The sequence below is a fragment of the Topomyia yanbarensis genome, chromosome 2, assembly GCF_030247195.1.
Source record: "Topomyia yanbarensis strain Yona2022 chromosome 2, ASM3024719v1, whole genome shotgun sequence".
Taxonomy (NCBI): Eukaryota; Metazoa; Arthropoda; class Insecta; order Diptera; family Culicidae; genus Topomyia; species Topomyia yanbarensis.
The window spans coordinates 418155027-418175547 of NC_080671.1; the positions used below are offsets into that span (position 1 = coordinate 418155027).

At 39.2% G+C, this 20521-nt stretch overlaps 1 protein-coding gene across 8 annotated transcripts in view; it reads left to right on the forward strand.

Annotated features, from left to right (window-relative positions):
* The window catches only part of LOC131685202 (glutamate-gated chloride channel), a 230973-nt gene that overhangs the window by 204250 nt on the left and 6202 nt on the right, over nt 1-20521 (forward strand). For 4 of the 8 annotated variants that reach the window (XM_058968758.1, XM_058968757.1, XM_058968755.1 and 1 more), the window contains 4 exons: nt 10580-10897; nt 11542-11663; nt 11744-11868; nt 15236-15268. In XM_058968758.1, the coding sequence (XP_058824741.1) occupies nt 10580-10897; nt 11542-11663; nt 11744-11868; nt 15236-15268 (598 nt within the window). Of the gene's footprint in view, nt 1-10579; nt 10902-11541; nt 11664-11743; nt 11869-15235; nt 15269-20521 lie in introns of those variants that run through there. The other 4 variants (XM_058968761.1, XM_058968760.1, XM_058968759.1 and 1 more) reach the window with 2 other exon arrangements.

Here is a 20521-nt window from a genome sequence, read left to right on the forward strand (position 1 = left end):
TTTTATAGCAAATTTACCAAGGAAACAAAGTCTCGAAGACTGAAAAACGATTTGACGATTGTGGAAAAAGTTATTAAAAAAAATCAACTAATGTTCTGAAAATTGATGAAAATTTCAATTTTCATAGCACCACTGCTGCTGACGGTCGAATTATATACAGAATTTTTAATATTCTCCAATTTTGTACAAAAGAAGCCTCAATTTACCCTCAAAACTCTTGGGAAGTGACCAAACAGTTCATATCGTTGATTTAGAACAGTAAAAGAGAGTCAAAACAAAATTATATATAATTGGATAGCCAAATGCAGTGGTGCTAGAAAAAATGAATATTTTTCCAATCGTCAGAGCATCAGTCGATTTTTGCTTAATAACTTTTTTCACAATCGTCAAATCGTTTTGCGGTCTTCGAGACTTTATTTCCTTGATAAATTTCCAATAGAAATTTTACATCGATTTATTTTTAGGAAGCACTGGGCGACTCATGGATGAATTATTTTGTAAAAGTCGATTTTCCCATTCGAATTCCCATATAAACTTTAAACCATGGGCGCAAAAATATAGTTTCACCGATCGAGCTTAGAATTTGCACAGTAGTTCTAGGACCCAAATGTAACCCAAAAAGTTGCTCGGAGCTGGAATCTAATTTTTGTCCCACCCTACTGCCCAGTCATTGTCGACCAACAGAAGTAATATAATTAATAAAGTGAAAGAATTGAATGAAATTTATGAACTAAAAAAATAAGCTGAATAAAATGAGTAAAACGAATGCAATAAATAAAATAAATAGAATGAATAATTTGAATAAAACGGATTGAATAAATTAAATGAAGAAAACAAAAAATATGTAAAATGGATAAAATGAATTGAATGAGTAAAATGAATAATATTAAGAAAAAGAAAAAATAAATCAAAAATCTAATGAAATGAATGAAATGAATGAAATGAATGAAATGAATGAAATGAATGAAATGAATGAAATGAATGAAATGAACGAAATGAACGAAATGAACGAAATGAACGAAATGAACGAAATGAACGAAATGAACGAAATGAACGAAATGAACGAAATGAACGAAATGAACGAAATGAACGAAATGAACGAAATGAACGAAATGAACGAAATGAACGAAATGAACGAAATGAACGAAATGAACGAAATGAACGAAATGAACGAAATGAACGAAATGAACGAAATGAACGAAATGAACGAAATGAACGAAATGAACGAAATGAACGAAATGAACGAAATGAACGAAATGAACGAAATGAACGAAATGAACGAAATGAACGAAATGAATGAAATGAATGAAATGAATGAAATGAATGAAATGAACGAAATGAACGAAATGAACGAAATGAACGAAATGAACGAAATGAACGAAATGAACGAAATGAACGAAATGAACGAAATGAACGAAATGAACGAAATGAACGAAATGAACGAAATGAACGAAATGAACGAAATGAACGAAATGAACGAAATGAACGAAATGAACGAAATGAACGAAATGAACGAAATGAACGAAATGAACGAAATGAACGAAATGAACGAAATGAACGAAATGAACGAAATGAACGAAATGAACGAAATGAACGAAATGAACGAAATGAACGAAATGAACGAAATGAACGAAATGAACGAAATGAACGAAATGAACGAAATGAACGAAATGAACGAAATGAACGAAATGAACGAAATGAACGAAATGAACGAAATGAACGAAATGAACGAAATGAACGAAATGAACGAAATGAACGAAATGAACGAAATGAACGAAATGAACGAAATGTACGAAATGAACGAAATGAACGAAATGAACGAAATGAACGAAATGAACGAAATGAACGAAATGAACGAAATGAACGAAATGAACGAAATGAACGAAATGAACGAAATGAACGAAATGAACGAAATGAACGAAATGAACGAAATGAACGAAATGAACGAAATGAACGAAATGAACGAAATGAACGAAATGAACGAAATGAACGAAATGAACGAAATGAACGAAATGAACGAAATGAACGAAATGAACGAAATGAACGAAATGAACGAAATGAACGAAATGAACGAAATGAACGAAATGAACGAAATGAACGAAATGAACGAAATGAACGAAATGAACGAAATGAACGAAATGAACGAAATGAACGAAATGAACGAAATGAACGAAATGAACGAAATGAACGAAATGAACGAAATGAACGAAATGAACGAAATGAACGAAATGAACGAAATGAACGAAATGAACGAAATGAACGAAATGAACGAAATGAACGAAATGAACGAAATGAATGAAATGAATGAAATGAATGAAATTAATGAAATTAATGAAATTAATGAAATTAATGAAATTAATGAAATTAGTTAAATGAATGAAATGAATGAAATTAATGAAATGAATAAAATGATATACAGCTTCGACCCGTTTTCATAAATTCCCGATTTTATGCACCCCGTTTTTATGCACCTTTGAACTTTTTGTACCCGATTTTGTCAACCTCCCGTAAATTTATTCTTTTATGCCAGTAATTCAGACCTATAATCTTCCAATTGTATTCAGTCAAGGTAGTGGGTCCTGCAGTGTTACGTACCAGTCAAAATGTAGGGTAGTTTACCCAATTTTGGTCCTATTTGATAATTGGTGAACTAAAATCGTATTTTACCTTGATTTAAAAAAAAAAAAGGCTGTGTGTTTTCATGATAAACTAACACATTTCGATATATTATCCGTGGAAAACATAACAATTGGAAGAACTTATACCTCTTATAAATACATTCTACGTAAGTTACCCTGTTGTTGGATGAAATGGTTTTTAAAACACTGTTTAGTTAGGGCTAACAGAGATCAAAAAATTTATTCACAATACTTACGCTTAATCGATGTTTATACTTTTGTCGACAAACCTTATCTTATCCTATTCGCTGAGATTTCCGAGCAAAAAATAACAACTTTTCCGTTAAACATTAAGTTTTTGCTCATTTTGGAGAAGTAATCTCTTCCTAATCACCAACTTAGCTATGGCTGAAATATGAGCTGTTTGTGAAATTGGGATCATTTACAGTTTATTTGAGTCAAAGTATGGCTTTCCTTAATTGGAAAATTCGAATAACCTTGAAAGTATTAGAGATGCCGTATGTATGTATACTTAGTAATATTATGTTTTTATTAGGTTGTAGTTCATGCTAAACTGCAAACAAAAGTTAAACCAAAGCCTATTTTGGTGGGCTGATAGTACGCCTTTAGTAGCTAAATGAACCTCGGTCAGTCCCGAAGATAAATGTTGCAAGATTGGACGCAGTTGTTAATGTCTGGAAGCACCCGCCCCAGGGATGTGAACGGTACCGGTAAACTACATTTTGTCCGGTACATTTACATTTGCTCAAGCCGTACAGTCCGCTACAGCGACGCATCACTACTGCTCTTGTCAGAACGGTAGCCAAATCGAGTACATTTTTCCGTACAGCAGTAAAATACATTTTTGTTTTGCTGCGGTACTCTGACTGCTCGGTGAGAGTGTGGCGTAGTAAAGTTGGTTCTCTCGCTTTGTACATTGTTCTCTGCGTAGTTAAAAGAAGAGGCCCGCACACGAAAGCGTTGATACGTGTTGTGGCGTAAATGAACCGTAAATTTGAGAACCATTGCTTCAGAAGTTCTGAAATGTTTGTGAAAATCCCATTATTTAAATAATGGCAAATTAATATACAAAGCACATTCCATTCTATTCTATTTTCATGTTTTCGTTACCTTTCTTCTTTTCTTGACGGCGTCGTTTAAGATTAGTTGATTTATTTATTTATTAACAATTTAAGGCCGAAGTGGCCTGTGCCGTATACAAAAGATTCCTCCATTCCACTCGGTCCATGGCCGCGCGTCGCCAGCCACGCAATCTGCGAAGGGTCCGCAAATCGTCTTCCACCTGGTCGATCCATCGTGCTCGCTGCGCGCCACGTCTTCTTGTACCGGTCGGATTGCAATTGAGAACCGTTTTCACCGGGCTATTGTCCGACATTCTGGCTACGTGCCCGGCCCACCGTAGTCGTCCGATTTTCGCGGTATGACAGATGGTCGGCTCCCCCAACAGCTGATGCAACTCATGGTTCATTCGCCGTCTCCATGTGCCGTCTTCCATCTGCACTCCACCGTAGATGGTACGCAGCACTTTCCGTTCGAAGACACCAAGTGCGCGTTGGTCCTCCACGAGCATGGTCCAGGTCTCGTGCCCGTAGAGAACTACCGGTCTAATCAGCGTCTTGTAGATGGTCAACTTCGTACGACGGCGAACTCTGTTCGACCGAAGTGTCTTGCGGAGGCCAAAGTAAGCACGATTTCCTGCCACGATGCGTCTACGAATCTCTCTGCTGGTATCATTGTCGGCGGTCACCAGTGAGCCCAAGTACACGAACTCTTCAACCACCTCGATTTCGTCGCCACCGATGCAAACTCGAAGCGGGCGGTTCTCATTCTCTTCTCGTGAACCTCTTCCTATCATGTACTTTGTCTTCGACGTGTTGATGGCAAGTCCGACGCGCTTGGCTTCTCTTTTCAGTCTGATGTAGGCTTCCTCCATCTTCTCAAAGTTTCGTGCAATAATATCAACGTCATCGGCGTAGCCAAGTAGCTGAACGGACTTTGTGAAAATCGTACCACTCGTGTCGATCCCTGCTCTTCTTATTACACCTTCCAGCGCGATGTTGAATAACAGACACGAGAGACCATCACCTTGCCGTAACCCTCTGCGTGATTCGAAGGGACTCGAGAGCGTCCCTGAGACACGTACTACGCACATCACCCGATCCATCGTCGCCTTCACTAATCGCGTCAGTTTGTCCGGGAATCCGTACTCGTGCATAATCTGCCATAGCTGATCTCGATCGATAGTGTCGTATGCGGCTTTGAAGTCGATGAACAAATGATGTGTGGGCACATTGTACTCGCGGCATTTCTGCAGTACTTGACGAAGAGCGAACACCTGGTCCGTGGTAGATCGTTCGCTCATGAAACCCGCCTGGTACTGCCCCACGAACTCTCTTGCAATTGGTGATAGATTAGTTGATGTTTTACTTTATTGATGCACTTTAATCAGTTACCGGGATAGAGGAATATTTGTTTGGGAATGCAAAGATGTCTTTTTGGTCACAGATTTCTGATAAAACCATTATTTTGCATCAAAATCCTCCTCTTTGACAAAGTTTGTCTATCTGTTCGCCTTTTTGTTCCGCGGATCATGAACTAATTGCAAACAACTGGGATACACAGCCTCCCTTTGTAACAATAAGGTTCATTGTGGGGAATGTGGTGGGAATCATGTGGATGATTCCTGTGGAAACGATGTCGAAAAGTGTCTCTGTCTGTGGGGGAAGTCCACATGATCTCTCGACATGTCGCGCGTACAAACAGCGCGAGGCAAAATAGAAGCGTTTCATTCAGGAATAGTCCATGCTATTTTTTGCAGAAATGCCAAAGAGAGCTACGCCACTGGTCTCTACGAACATTTATAATAAATTGTCTAGTGACGATGATGACCCCCAGGAGGGAACATCTTCTTCTGTGCCTAGAAGCAATAGAAAAAGGAGGAACCTCCTCCTCTTCTAAGCTTCGTTGTAAAGGCCAGAAGGTGTCTCTTCAAAGTTCTGCAAAAATAACTGCACCAGCAAATGCTGATGCAAAACCGAAGCAAGTTCCCAGCACTTCCTCGGACATCAAAAACCTCAAGTGCTCCCATGTCTCAATCGGAGAAGAAACCGGCGCTGAATGAATAAAATTCTCTTACATTGTGGACCGCATTTTTACAGCTTTCAATATTCCTGAACCCTTTGAGAAGCATCCTGATAAGCTTTCTCCCCACAGTAGAATCATTTTTGATGATGTTCGCTGCAAAATGGCCTACATTCCCCGTAGAGCCTCCGTTGGCTACCAATGGCTTTGCGATATTGCTGGAAGCTCCCCGCATCGAGGCTAGTTTTAGGTGATTTTAACTCCAACGGTACGGCATGGGGTTGCCTACCTAGTAACTATTTAGGTTGTATGGCACTTTTATAGCCACTCATAAAACTTATAGCGTGCTATAAAACTTTAGTTGTTATTTTGGCTTCTTGATAATAATCAATCTACGTTATTCCACGAGCTTTTTAATAACTTCAATAAGACTACTTTGATACGGATTCCTGCTCCCAACCGCGTGCACCTTAAACTTGTCCCTCTGCTCGACATCGCTACGTTTATATTACTGTAGCGATCATCTGCCAATTCTAATTACTATTATTAACGGTTCAGGACCACCAAATGCAATTAATGTTTCGTATGACCTAACACGCAATATTGATTGGAAGAGCTATGCGCACGCGATATCCGACAAAATCAACTCCACACAAGAGCTTCCTCTGCAGCAAGAATGCAGATGCTTGGCTGGCTTGATTCTCGACACCGCGATTCAAGCGCAGACTAAACGCATGCCAGACGCAATCTCCCGCAGGCGGTCTCCCACTCGTTCTGGAACGATGGGTTACCCGCTAACCATTGACAGTATGCGATGTTACACACTTAATTTGTTCTGCCGAATCTCAGCTTTCTTTTTGAATCTTTTGCCGAAATCTCAACAGCTGAGATTCAGCAAACATTAAAACAGTAAAAGTGACGTATCAGTGTTGGGTCTCGGAAAACATTTCACCGAAAATCAGAAAACTAATCTAACTTTACTGAGATATCAGATTCTAAATTTGTTGACTACACAGCTGTTGGGAAATTTCCGAGCCGAATTGAGTGTGAAGACAAATATTAGTGTCGGTTTGTCGACGGGTAAACGAGAGAAACATCGGTGAGCGCTCTTTGAGGCATGACCCTACGTGCGCGATTCCGAAACAGTATTAACGAGAGCGTGGTATATTCAAGGTGTCGGATATTCGATTACGCCGAAAAGGTTCCTCCGGATTCCATCCCGACCCAAAATATCTACCGAGCCGCTCACAGTAGTGCGAACGAAACACCGTTTTCGATGGTGGAGTTCTCGCTTACTCTCTAATCATGTAACAACAAAGTCCCAGGGCCTGACCGAATCAAAATCAACTTGTTGAAGAATCTGCCAGACTCTGCCCAGAGACACCTGTTGAAGTTATTTAAAAAGTGAGGATAACATTCTCCCATACAATTGGAGACAAGTGAGTGTCATCGCCATTCAAAAACCAACAAATCCAACCTCCGACCACAACTCGTATTGACCGATTTCAATGCTATCCTGTATCCGAAAGTTGTTCGACAAAATGATCTTGTTTCGCCTCGACAATTTCTTACTGTAAGATACACAATTTGGATTATGCGAAGGCAAAGGTACGAACGATTGCCATGCGTTGCTCTCCACAGAAATTCAAATGACCTATGCTATAAAGAGCGAACACGAAATTATTGCGACACCGAAAGTGTCATGCCAATTTTCTTATAATGTTTAAAATCAAACCAAAATTTTAGGGTAGTTTTATACATATATTTACTTCGAAAATCAAAAGAAAAGTTAATCGATGGAGCCTTGAGTGTAAAATTGAACGCATTTTCGCTTGATGCCCTCCATCAAAGTCTTTACAGTGTCATCCGATACCAGTTTCTCAGTTTTTTTTTTCCATTTTCTTAACATGTCATTCTCGTCTTTGACTGTCTTTTTGCTCTTCCGAAGTTCCCGCTTCATCATTGCCCAGTACTGCTCCACCGGGCGCAGCTCCGGACAGTTTGGCGGATTCATGTCCTTTGGAACAAAATGGACAGAATTGGCCTCATACCACTCCAGGACACTTTTAGAATAGTGGCATGATGCCAAATTTGGCCAAAATAGCGGAGCTTCGTTGTGCTGCTGCAAGAACGGCAAAAGGCGCTTCTCGAGGCACTCAGATTTGTAGATCTCGCCGTTTACTGTGCCCTTTGTCACGAAAGGCTCACTCCTCAGTCCGCAAGTGCAGATGGTCTGCCAAATGAGATATTTGGAGGCGAACTTCGACATTTTCTTCTTCTTAAATTTGTCGTCTACATAGAACTTGCTCTTGCCGGTGAAAAACTCCAACCCCGGAATTTGCCTAAAATCGGCTTTCATATACGTTTCGTCGTCCATCACACAGCAACCATATTTTGTCAGCATCTTCTCGTAGAGCTTCCGTGCCCGAGTTTTAGCCGTCGATTGTTGCCGCTCATCGCGGTTTGGGAAGTTCTGTACCTTGTATGTATGTAGTCTTTGCATTCTTGACGTAGCTCTGCGACATGCCGATCTTTTTAGCCAAATCACGGCTTGAGACGTTTCGATTTGCTTTAATCATTCGCTTCACCTTTCCCTCCGTCTTTTTGTTCTCCGGTCCCGGTTTTCTTCCAGCTCCTTTGCCGTGGTCCAACGTCAACCGCTCCTGGAACCGCTTCAACACTCTGGAGACGGTTGAATGGTGAATGTTCAACATTTTTCCCAACTGCCGGTGCGACAGGTCAGGAAATTCCAGGTGTTTGGAAAGAATTTGTTCTCTCGACTCGCGTTGGTTCACCTCCATTTTCGTTGAATCGAAAAACACGACTTCGAGTTTGACAGCATGTAAACAATACACATCAATGAGAAAGTGTGCAAAATTTGGTTGATTTTTACCCAATGGTAAAAAAGTTATGCCCTGTTGAATGTGTCGCAATAATTTCGTGTTCGCCCTTTAGTAAAGAGCAGATGGTATCAGCTTTCTTGGATATTAAGTTGGCTTTCGATTCAGTTTCTATCAACATTCTTTCTGAAAAGCTACATCATCACGGTTTTTCACCGATTTTAAACAACTTTTTTGTTGTCCGAAAAACACATGTATTTTTTGCATGGTGATTTATCGACATCACGATTTAGCTACATGAGCCTTCTTCAAGACGCATATCTAAGCCCCCTGCTCTACAATGGTTACATAAATAACATTGACGAATGTCTTATCAATCCCCGCATTCTACGGCAGCATGAAAATGATGGCGGGATCTCTATTACACGTCCCAAAATGTGTCAATTTTCAAGGACCATTGCAAGATCAGGAATCACAATATATTGGTTCGATTGGCACGTTGCCCATGTTATTCGGAAATTTGTGGTGTTGTCTCATCACTTTCTTGATATGAAGGGAAAGGAAGGGAATAGTAATACAAAACAATAAACAGTTTGGATTCTTCACTCCTGCAGGAATAGTGAACCCTACTGATAAAGCCTATAGCTCTCAACCATACTAAGTTAGGAACAACAGCGTATCCGTGAGTTTTAGGTCCCAGTCTATGTTTGGAGATCCAAAAGTCTGGGTACGCAATTGTATTACTGCATTACACATCAAATGATATTTATCTGTAATCGGATTCACAAAGATCACACTAATAGTACTCAGCACGCTAAATAGTAGCCATGTAATAATTGAGTTTGTAATGTTCAGTCAGTGCCCCGACTTGAATACTGCAATTGTGCTTGAAAAAATGCAACAAATTCTTTGACATTTTCGGATTCACCTCCGACAGAAAGGTTTATGTTCGAACGCAAGTTTGCAAGCATGTATGGATGCAACCCAAGAACGAGATTCGGTCGACATAATTCTACTATCTATTTTCTCAAGAATCAGAACTATCTGAAAAGAATTCAAAGGTAATTGTCTGTTATTGCTCCGTACAGCCTGGAGAGTGTGAGTCAAAAAGTCAATTGAATACTTCGACTTCGTCAGATGAGTATCCACATAACTTTTGGAGTCCAGCAACTATGAGTTTATTTTATCCACGGCCTCATCCAAGTCACTTGAAGCTTCAGTCGTTATAAATACCTGTAAAACCTAATCGCCAAGCGCTATTCGTAGAGTACCTAGTTTGTAGATCTGGAATTACACCGTGAAATATCTAGGGAGGCGTTTAAATGATCTATAGATGATGTATTTATAATCAGTTAACGACGGTTCGAACTCGTTCGGAGGGGGTCCGAAATTTCAGTTTTGAAATGTTTATTGTACAATACGTAATATTCAATACCCTCATTTAATTAAAATCAGTTTTGGTGGTCAAATCTGGTTTGGAATGTTTTTGAATTTAGAATAAATTTGAAATAGGAAATATTTTTGAATTTCTCAAGAAGTTAAAATTTTTCGGGAAGTCCGGATCCCCTGGATCCGCTACTGGATACAACACTTTTGAAATCATCGAAAAGTGATGCTTCATTACGCGGCAAATATTCCGAACAATAGAGGTATACATGCACGAGACATTTCACGTGGATTTGTCATGCCATTCTTGTTGAAAGCTACGAAGACTCTACGGTGGGAAGCTGGGGAAATTTTTCTTTCCTACACAAGGACTGATGGACTCTGATTCAACATATCAGGGGCCCTATTTTCACAGTCACGTCACCTAGTGACTAGAACAAAATTTCCCTCTAGTCACTTGGTGGCGTGACTGTGAGAATAGGGCCCCAGATGATGCTAATACTTAACCATAATATTATTGCGTTGTCAAAGAAAATTTGCGTGTACAAAAATTTTACAAGAATTTTCCATTGTTCACAGTTTGATTGATCAATTTTAACTAATGTATGTATAACCCCACCCGTCCATTTCCAGGTGAATACAGTTGCCTCAAGGTGGACCTGCTGTTCAAGCGTGAGTTCTCGTACTACCTGATCCAGATCTACATTCCCTGCTGCATGTTGGTCATCGTGTCCTGGGTGTCCTTCTGGCTAGATCAGGGTGCGGTACCGGCCCGGGTCTCACTCGGTGTCACCACTCTGCTCACCATGGCAACGCAGACCTCCGGTATCAACGCGTCACTTCCGCCCGTATCGTACACCAAAGCTATCGACGTGTGGACCGGCGTCTGTTTGACGTTTGTATTCGGGGCACTGCTGGAGTTTGCCCTGGTTAACTATGCGTCCCGTTCAGGTTGGTAGTCGGCCGGTTGTGCAAGTTTTGCAAGTAAATTCTACTGTAGTTTAATTATACTTAGTCTGTAGGCAAACTCTGATGACTTTATAATACTGATTTCACCTGCATTTTTTTCGGTTTCTGTTTGTTTCTTTTTTCCCTCATTTCACGTCATCATTCGCACTGTTCGCTTAACTGTCAAACGAATAACGTTGGCAACAAAAAAAAACATAACCGTTCCTGTAAAACTGTAATTCGAACCAATCGCGTAATGCCGTAAACTTCCTGCTCGTCTCCCCGTTGTGTACATCCAATATATGCATAAAAAATCATTTCAACATAACGTTTAATCTGATTAATTTTGCTATCTTGTAATTAATACTGTAACGCCACGCAAATTGATGCTTGACCTGTTTGGCACTTGGCCGTCAATGTTCGTTCCAACGTATATCTTGCTACACTGTAAACAACCAACGTGCCTCCTGTCCCGCAAACTACACTACTGCCAACTAATACGCAAAAAACAAACGAACCATACACAACAACAACAAAAACACGCGCGTCCGCGACCGTTCCGTTCCCTTCGCATCACTTGGAACACATAAATTCTTGTGCGCTTCTTGTCTCTGTCTTGTCGCCCCTTTTCATTCACGCTCACGAAGCGGATAGAGCTGCGGATATGCACCGGGAGAACATGAAGAAGAAACGACGCGAGCTGGAACAGGCCAGCTTGGATGCGGCATCGGACCTGCTGGACACGGACAGCAATGCCACCTTTGCGATGGTATGTTTACCTTTTGTTTTGTCACGTCAGTGAAGCGTCAGATAATGATTGACCCAAAATTCAACACGCTTTATCCGCAGAAACCCCTGGTACGCCACCCGGGCGATCCGCTGGCGTTGGAAAAGCTGCGACAGTGCGAGGTTCACATGCAGGCCCCCAAACGGCCCAACTGCTGCCGGAGTTGGTTGTCCAAGTTTCCCACCAGGTAGGTCCATCCTGATCCGACGAGTATGCCGTCAGACAGTCTCACTCAGTTCACTCTCTCTCTTTCTCCTTCAATCGAGCAACATGTGCATCGCGTGTGCAGGTGCGAATTCACCACCGAGAGAGTTTGACAGCTGACTGCCATGTGCGGCAAACGGTGGTGAATTTGTGCCGGCACTGGGTTGTAAAGCAGTGCGTTCGCAAGTGTTTTTGTGCGATTTTTTTGATCAGAATTAAGGAGTTTGTTATGATTTTTAACAGATAATCGACTTGAAAACAGTTGCGTTTCTCATGGTCACCATTGCACAGTGGTCCAGAATGCGAATTTAGCAGGAATTTTAACTTTTTGCTAAAATTAAATGACTTAGCCTTACAACATGTTTGGCAAAGTTGTTGTACTTTGCAAGGCCTTCTTTTTGTTTAAACCGATGCTATGGTGGTTCTGAATTTAGCAATATTAAAAATAGAACTTTTTAACGGTTTGAGATAGAGCTTTACTATCTTCGATGAAGTTGTAGAACAACACATTTTAGACAAATTTGCTGCAGACATGCTAGCTCTAGCTTTTATATTTTCCATTGCTCGAAAAATTCAAATGTAAGCTTTAGGGTGTTCCTTAAAAAACGGTTTTATTTCTATAACTTTTGAAGTTTTTATTTTACGCTAAAGTACCCTTTGGACAACTTGAAGATTATTTTAGGGCGCATAATTTGCTTTAAAACACCAACTACTTAGCTTTTTTCGTTTTTAAAATTATAAGAACTTTTATATAAAAAATATAACTTTCTCAAATAGAATTATCTTCGATTCGGGCACTGAACATTAAATACTGTTGCTTTCATATGAAATAGCATGTTTTGTAGTATAGATCACCAAAAAATGGCAAATACGATATTTTTTTTATATCTTGCAATATTCAATCAAAAAATAGTTTATTTGTAGTAAAAAGTATATATAACTTTCTAACGAGCGAAGCTAGAGGTTCAATATATTAAGACAAATTGTTCTCCTTCGAAATATCTGGAAGTATTTCTAAAGTGATCTTAATGAAAAATCAAAACTGCAAAAGTTATACAAAGAAAACCATTTTTTAAGAAACACCCTAATTTTTTTTGGTAAATTTCTTGTAAAATGTAAAGTACACGACATAGAGTTTCAGTGTCTTCGACAAAGTTTTTCAAAATTTTATTTTCTTCAATTTTCTGGAAGACAGCAAAACTCTATCTCGAACAATTAAAAAGTTAAAAAAATAGAACCACCCTATCCACTGTTTAAAATAACAGAAAAGTATTGTAAAGTGGAATCTTGTATCATAAAAACGAAACATAATACATTTTTTGTATTGTTCACCGTGAAAGTAATTTAAACATATTACAAAGAGTCAATTCATGAAAAACCAAATTTTTAATATAACTTTTTCAGTTTTCATTTTTTTTTTTCAACCTATCCTTCAGATGTTTTTCAGAGTTTTTGAGGACGAACATTTTCTTCTAATGCATCAAAACTCTAGCTTTTATTGTTCAGAAGATATAAGCACTTAATATGTCAAAAATAATTTTTTTTTAACTCAATTTCATGAAATTTTAAAAAATATCGTATTCGCCATTTTTTCTCAATTATAACTCTAATCATGACCTGATTCATAGTTCAAAAAGAATTATTTTTTATTTGCCCCAAAGTGCTCATAACTTTTCAACGGAAATAGCTAGATATATGGTACCATGAAACAAATTATTCGCCTTGAAACAATCTTAAAGTTATATGAAGACTACTTTAGTTTTAAATGAATACAGCAAAAGTTATTGGAATAAAACTGTATTTCGAAGAAACACCCTAAGCTCCGACTTTAAATTTGTTGTAAAATAAAAACTATGACAATTTGTTGTAAAATAAAAACTATGCTTACATGTCTTCAGCAAACTTTTCCAAAATTTGTCGTTCTACAACTTCGCTGGAGGTCGTTTGGCTCTAGCTAAAATGATTACAAAGTTAATTTTTTGATCTTGGTACAATTAGAACCACCCTAACTGTTGTTTTAACAAAAAGAGGGGGCTCATAAGCTACGAAAACTTCTCCAAAGACTTAATAAGGCTAAGTTGTTTAGTTTTAGTAAAATCCCAAAATTCCTGCTAAATTTGTATTCTGGACCACTGTGCATTGTACACTACTACTAATACTAAAAGACACTATAACAACTAAAGGGCGAATGTGGATGTGAACACCGATGGCTCTTACATGTGATAGGCTCATTAGTTCGACATTTATTGCACTGGATACACAGTATCTACACATATGTCAAAGTGATGGGTAACAATAAGCTACATGTTTCAGTTAGTGAATACATGGAGACAGTAGCGCTTTGCTCCCTCTAGTAGTTATAATCACTTTTGTATTACTACTTGCAAGGTTTTTATCAGAATCTTTTCAATTTCTAAGAGCTTTCAAGAATAGGAATTTTAATTTTGATATCGGCTCTTGAGCAATAATACTGGCAATTCATCTGCTGGCAAGGCAGACTGTCCTGTCAGAATCAATTCCTGCTTGTATTTATAACAAGCTCTCATTTTCAGAATAAAGGTTATTACCTTTATTTTATCAACAGTTTTCACAGAAAGCTCACTTATTTATTTATTTATTAGATCAGTGATTAGCAAACTTTTTTGTAAATCCTGTTTCATTTAGAATTCGGCCGGTTCTTTTTAATTTCTATAGCGCCTCTAGCTGTCGTAGCGAGAAACGTTTGAAAGTTATCAAAGATGGCACGCGACAAAACGTGAAAAAAATTTGCACATGCACATTGATTTTTGAAAAAAATATTGGAGAATAATTAAGTAGAAACAAAACGATTGGAAATCCTTTGAATCGACTTGACGCATTATTATTTAAAATTTGCAACGCCAACTTTGATTACAAGAAATTATTGTAATTTTTATCACACTTGGATCGATTTGCACATTGATTTTGAGCCGGTCATACAATCAAATTCATAGCTGCTTGGAATCATAATCACTAAGCAGAAGAAAAATCTTGCGAACGCACCACTACAATACCCGATACCCGTATTCAAAATAAAACCCCCTTTCAACCAAAAGATAAACATTCTGCCTTTTTGTTTCGACATTTTGTTGACCAGTATCCTGTCAAAGCTCAAAAGCACCCATAACAATGACAACATCTTCAGGTTTCAAAAAAATACACTTTCTTCACCCGTTTCCCCTCTCTCAGAACCCAGAACAAAAACACGATGTCAAAATTTTTACTGCTTAAGACTGCCTTCCCTCCCCCACACCAGCTTGTTTCATCTTAAACCCTAAAACATATTCTACCCTGAATTAAATTGATTTTTGTTACTACCGTGTACCGAATAGCCCATTGAAGCAGATTCCGTGCTTCGGAAGGGGGTAATTATTTTCCCACTTTTACTTCCTAAACTGTTTTTGTTGAACGAACAAGCAATCCAATAGTGTAGCTGTAAAACAACTTACCTACCCTATCGATTTTTTTCCAAAATTACCCTACTACTCTAACGCTGAATACCGAAACATTACATGAGCAAAAACCGAAAACCTCTATAGTTTGTCAGCCTACAGTCAATGCTTCACAAAACTGTTTTTTATTATAGTTTGAACACTAGCGATTGGAAAACAACCTTAGTTTTAGAAACAAATTCCTAACCATACAGTACCCCGACACCATTTGTACAAAAAATCGACCATCTGTTCCCTCCAAACCTATCTGTCCCTTTTCCTTGTTCTCTATAGGAAGTGTGATGAGACTTAGTTGAAACATTTCTAACAAATGTTTAGTTGCACAAAAATCAATTTAATCTAAGAACAACTATGTTCCTGAATAACCAATAACTAACCATTTTGTACTAAGAAGCATTTTGACTAGGGTTTCCAAGTAGAGAGAGAGAAAACGCGATTTAGTTGAATATCCTGAAAACAGCTAGCGCTTATAGAAACGTTAAATAGTTCGCACGAGCACGGATACTGAATTGTGACTAATATACTAGAAACCATGAATTAGTTCACAAGGATTGAAAGGATTCATGAACGAAATTCCGTGTTTCGTGAAATAGTTAACGAAAAAATATCCAGACTGTTTTGATTTTGTGAACAAATTTACAACTACAAAAACCAGATCATGATCAATATTTAATAAATCGTCATTTAGTTCTCGTCGTATATTCGGACTCTGTATAAGGTAACCAACCTACATATTTTGGACCCAGTTAATGTATTTGAGGGATTCCATGAAAAACCAGCCGACCACAAAACATGACCATCATCGATTCGAACGAAACTTTGAAGTTGTGTTCGGTTTATGAATCTCCTCTGATTTTACATACATGATACAAGAGCAATTTTTCAAAAGGGCGTAGACATTTCTACGTGCATAAATTTCAATTGTTTTTTGTTCGATTACTGTATTTTATACATCAAAACTTTCCGAGAATGAGTTACAGGGAATGAATATTTCTGCCTTTTGAAAAACCTATTGTTGTTGATAGAGTAACGCGAATAACTTATGAAAAAGTCGTAATAAAATAAAATAATTGCGTTGTTAGAACAAAATTTAAAATAGCCCGAGAACTACCACGTTTCAGAAAATTTTCGTTATGAGCATTTTGATTTAAAATTGCATTTAGGATCATATTCAAAAATAAAATTGTTTTCTTTTCGTCTGTAAATAGTATGAATTATGAAAAGGATGAATAATGAAGATGCCAAATTTGAATACTTTTGACTCAAAGGTCAAATACGGGAAATTACCATTGCATATGTCTAATAATACTAACAGAAAACTTCACTAACCTGAATCCTTTGCCGTTATGGCTATGTCCAAAAATCTATTTCGAGATCTTTTCTCCACCTTCTTTCGTTCTGATCCGGAGCTCGTAGTAACGGTAGGAGCTACAAAAAATGAAAGAATATCATTTCAATACATCAACTAAGCTTATAGAAACTTACCTTTCAGTTTCTGAATGTTTCCTCGCCGTTTCTTTGTACTGCTAGGTCTTTTTTTAATTTTTGGTTAGCGTCCCGTTCATGCACCTATACAAAGTTTTTTTTTAACCAACAGCTTAAAAATTTAATGACAACACATGAGTTGAGTTACTTCTACTCAATTCAAAACTCATTTTTTGACAAATTGCTTCTGCTTTTGAAATTGAGTACAAGCAACTCAAATTTTGAGTAGTTTTGAATGAGCGTGTAGAGTGCAGCTGTCAAACCCCAGTCAAAAAGGGCATGTTGCTGGCTAACGGGGGGCTATTTGCCAACCCGGATGCGCTAATTGCCCTTCAATTTGCCAGCAAATTGCTGGCAATTAGGGGGCTATTTCAATTGCAACATTTTTTGTCATTTTTTGCCGCCTAACCCGCTCTTAAATCGCACCCAAATCGCCCACGGAACGCGCCATTTAATCGGTGGTTGAGCGACAAGCCGGAATGTGGGTCTGGGTTCATCCCCAGTACAACCCGTTGAGATCCTTTGATTTGAAAATTCTCTGGCTACATCTTCCTACGTGGGAGAAGTAAAGCCGACCGGTGTGATATCTAGGGTTCAGTTAGTAGAATCGCTTCCCAGTGGGAAGAGGACCGATGGAAAAGAAATGTGAATATTAACATTAGTTAGTTAGTTTTTAGCGTTTTGGATTCTCCTCGTCAGTAACTAGCACCATCTTGGTGCCAGTTAGATGATTAATCTTAGATGCTAAAACCATCTCACTGGCACCAACATTATGCTAGTTACTGATGAGGAGAATCCCAAACGTTAAAAACCAACTTTAAGTTAGGTATTGTTCCGTTCGTACAAAACAATTCGGATCTACAAAAAATACTTTTTTCTGCGTCCCAACATTTTCACTATTCAGTGTTAGAAGTAAAAAAAAATTTAACTTCGTTCGTTTAAAATTGCGTTCAAAACGAAACATAAAAATACTCGAATCTATCAATATCATCTGTATAATTCGTTTCAATGCTTTCGTAATTTGTCCATAAACTGAGGTTTTGAATATAGCAAGGAAAAACTGAATTTTGAAAATTAAATTATTCCAATAGCACAAGAATGTTCTACTTGTGTGAAACATACTTTGAGGAAACATCACAATACTCGAATATTTTTAAAAATATTGACACTAATAAATGTCCAAGATTCTACAAATATCCTCAAATGCACTTACATTGACAGTGACACATTTAGTCAAATCTAGGAGAAAGGTAGGTTTGATACATGTAGATACTTTCACAAGGGCATTTTAAACTTCTTTTTTGGGATTTCATGAACGTTTGTCTTCAAAATGGATTAATTGGTTATGATAGGATGGAGTATACTGCAAAAACAACATTATTGGTTCTATGCCAGTCTAAGACTGATTGGGCAGAGGGAAATATGCCAAATCCGCCCAAAGTGTTGATTCTTCGTAAGACCTCGAGAAGTCTCTTTTGGACGCTTCCATGTGGATTTTTTCGTTGACAGACTCAGATGTAACGAAGAGATATATTTAATTTTTTGCCACATCCACAGATCACTTGCCAAACAAGATTTTCTGGTTGGTTGGCTAACATCCGGAGCCTTTCAAACTTTTTATAGAGGGTGTACCAAACGTTTCATTACTGTTGTTGAAAATAAATTGAAACTTGAATCGAAATGTTGGATTTACGCTTGAATTGGCTCAATAGGCATGCAGTGCCTCGTTTCCTGCTGCTCTGATGCTTTTCAAACATCTTGTTCACCTGGAATACAGTACAATGTGCGATTCCGAGTTGCTACTGATCTATTGTTACCCACATATTAAAAAGTAATGAAGAATTGAGTGCGACTTTTCTTTGAAATATAGTCTACAGAAGGATTTTATATTCATCAAAATCCCGGGACTCCTGGCTCTGGCCCAGTGTGCCCATGCGTAAAGACGATACTGGCTTCCCTAATCGGCAACCTAACAACAGGCAAGAGTTCTCGAACCAAGAGCCGCCACTTTTGTCCAACAACAAATCGTTCACGTTCGAAAAAAAAACCAACTAAACAGCGACGTGACCCGAAACTAACTGATATTTCTAATCGTCCGTTAACTTCACCGTCCACCAAAACTCTCCGGAAACCGTTTCCCGCTGTTTATCACGCCATTTCCTGTGTATGGCAGTCATGATCTGCATTACCACTGTGTTGACCGCCCTCGACGTGTTTATGTCGCTTGTCATTTTTAGACGACATTAGGTAGGTTCACCTTATCTTCTCCGTATTGTCCCATTCCTGCTGCCACGTCTCCATTGAATCGATTCGCATAATCTTCCTCACGTTTCTGACGTTTACTTGATTGTAGCACTTGATATCCTCCGCCAGGGTGATGCAGATGAGGATCATCCCGGCAATAACGCATACTGCCGACCACCAGCCGGAACATCCTGTACAGCTTTTCGCGGTTCCGCTTGATTTTCAGCGCCGCACCCCAGGCAGGAACCCCATATCGCTGTATCGATTACGAAACACTAGATAACAGACAGACTTTTCGCAGGTGTAATCAAAGTGGTTGTTAAAGTTCAACCGGTCGTCGAGTATCACTCCCAATTGCTTCAGTGTACGCTGCGATGCAATCACGTGCCCTTCAGTGGTGATCTGTATCCGCTGAACCGCTTTGCAGTTGCTGACCAACAACACATTCGTCTTGTGGTGAGCTACCCCGTTCATCTAGCTGTCGATCGCGTCTATTGTCTCCGTCACCGACACCTACACCTCTCCAAGTGTCTCACCCATCACCATTAGTGACACGTCATCTACGAAATGCACGATTTTCACTTTCCCGGGCAGCCGCAGTGTTAAGACCCCATCGTTCATCCCGTTCCAAAGAGTTGGACCGAGAATGGAGCCGTGGGGAACGCCCGTTGCAACTCGCATTGACTTCTGCCCCTTGGTTCGTCTCGTACAGCAGTAGTCTACTCTGAAAGTAGCTCTTCAGGATGTGGCTCATTCTTCTGTGCAGCGCTGCTGCATTGGTCTATACGAGGCTGGATGACTTCCCTAACTTTAATAGCACCACCAACTTCTGTACCTTCCACATTTCTGGAAAATTGCCATCATCTAAACGCTTCTGCAGTAGCATCCTGAACATGTCCGGATATGTCAGGATCGCAGCTTTCAGCGCCACGTGTGGTATTGCATCCGGACCGGGGATTTCTTTGATTTTCTTTGAGCTCGTCGTTAGTCGCTTGACACTCGGTTGTGTTTGCTCCTTCTTCTTCGCCGCACGATTTCGGTGACCAGGTAGTTTGATCATGATTCGGGAAGAGCTTACCCGGGCATATTTCAGCTGGTGTCGACGGGTCCTCATCTTCTTCATGACGACTCAGTACGCATCTCTCAGGGATTGGTGTCTACTTCTCAGCTCAGCTACTTATGGCAAACTGGTTTGCTAAGCTTGAACTCCCGTTTTAAACCTTCCCGAAATTTCGCTTGCGCTTCTCTTTCATTCTCCGATCTTGCTCCCTGAGCCTGCCTACTGACTCTAAGACAAGCAGCGTGTAGCGTACTGAGCTACTCATTTAACCAGTAAACTGCGCGCAGTCAACTGCATGGCTCCAGTTTCCGTGGCATTGTAACGTCATCAGCCGCATCAACGTACTTGATTCCGCTGTTAGCCAAAGTGACTCAACA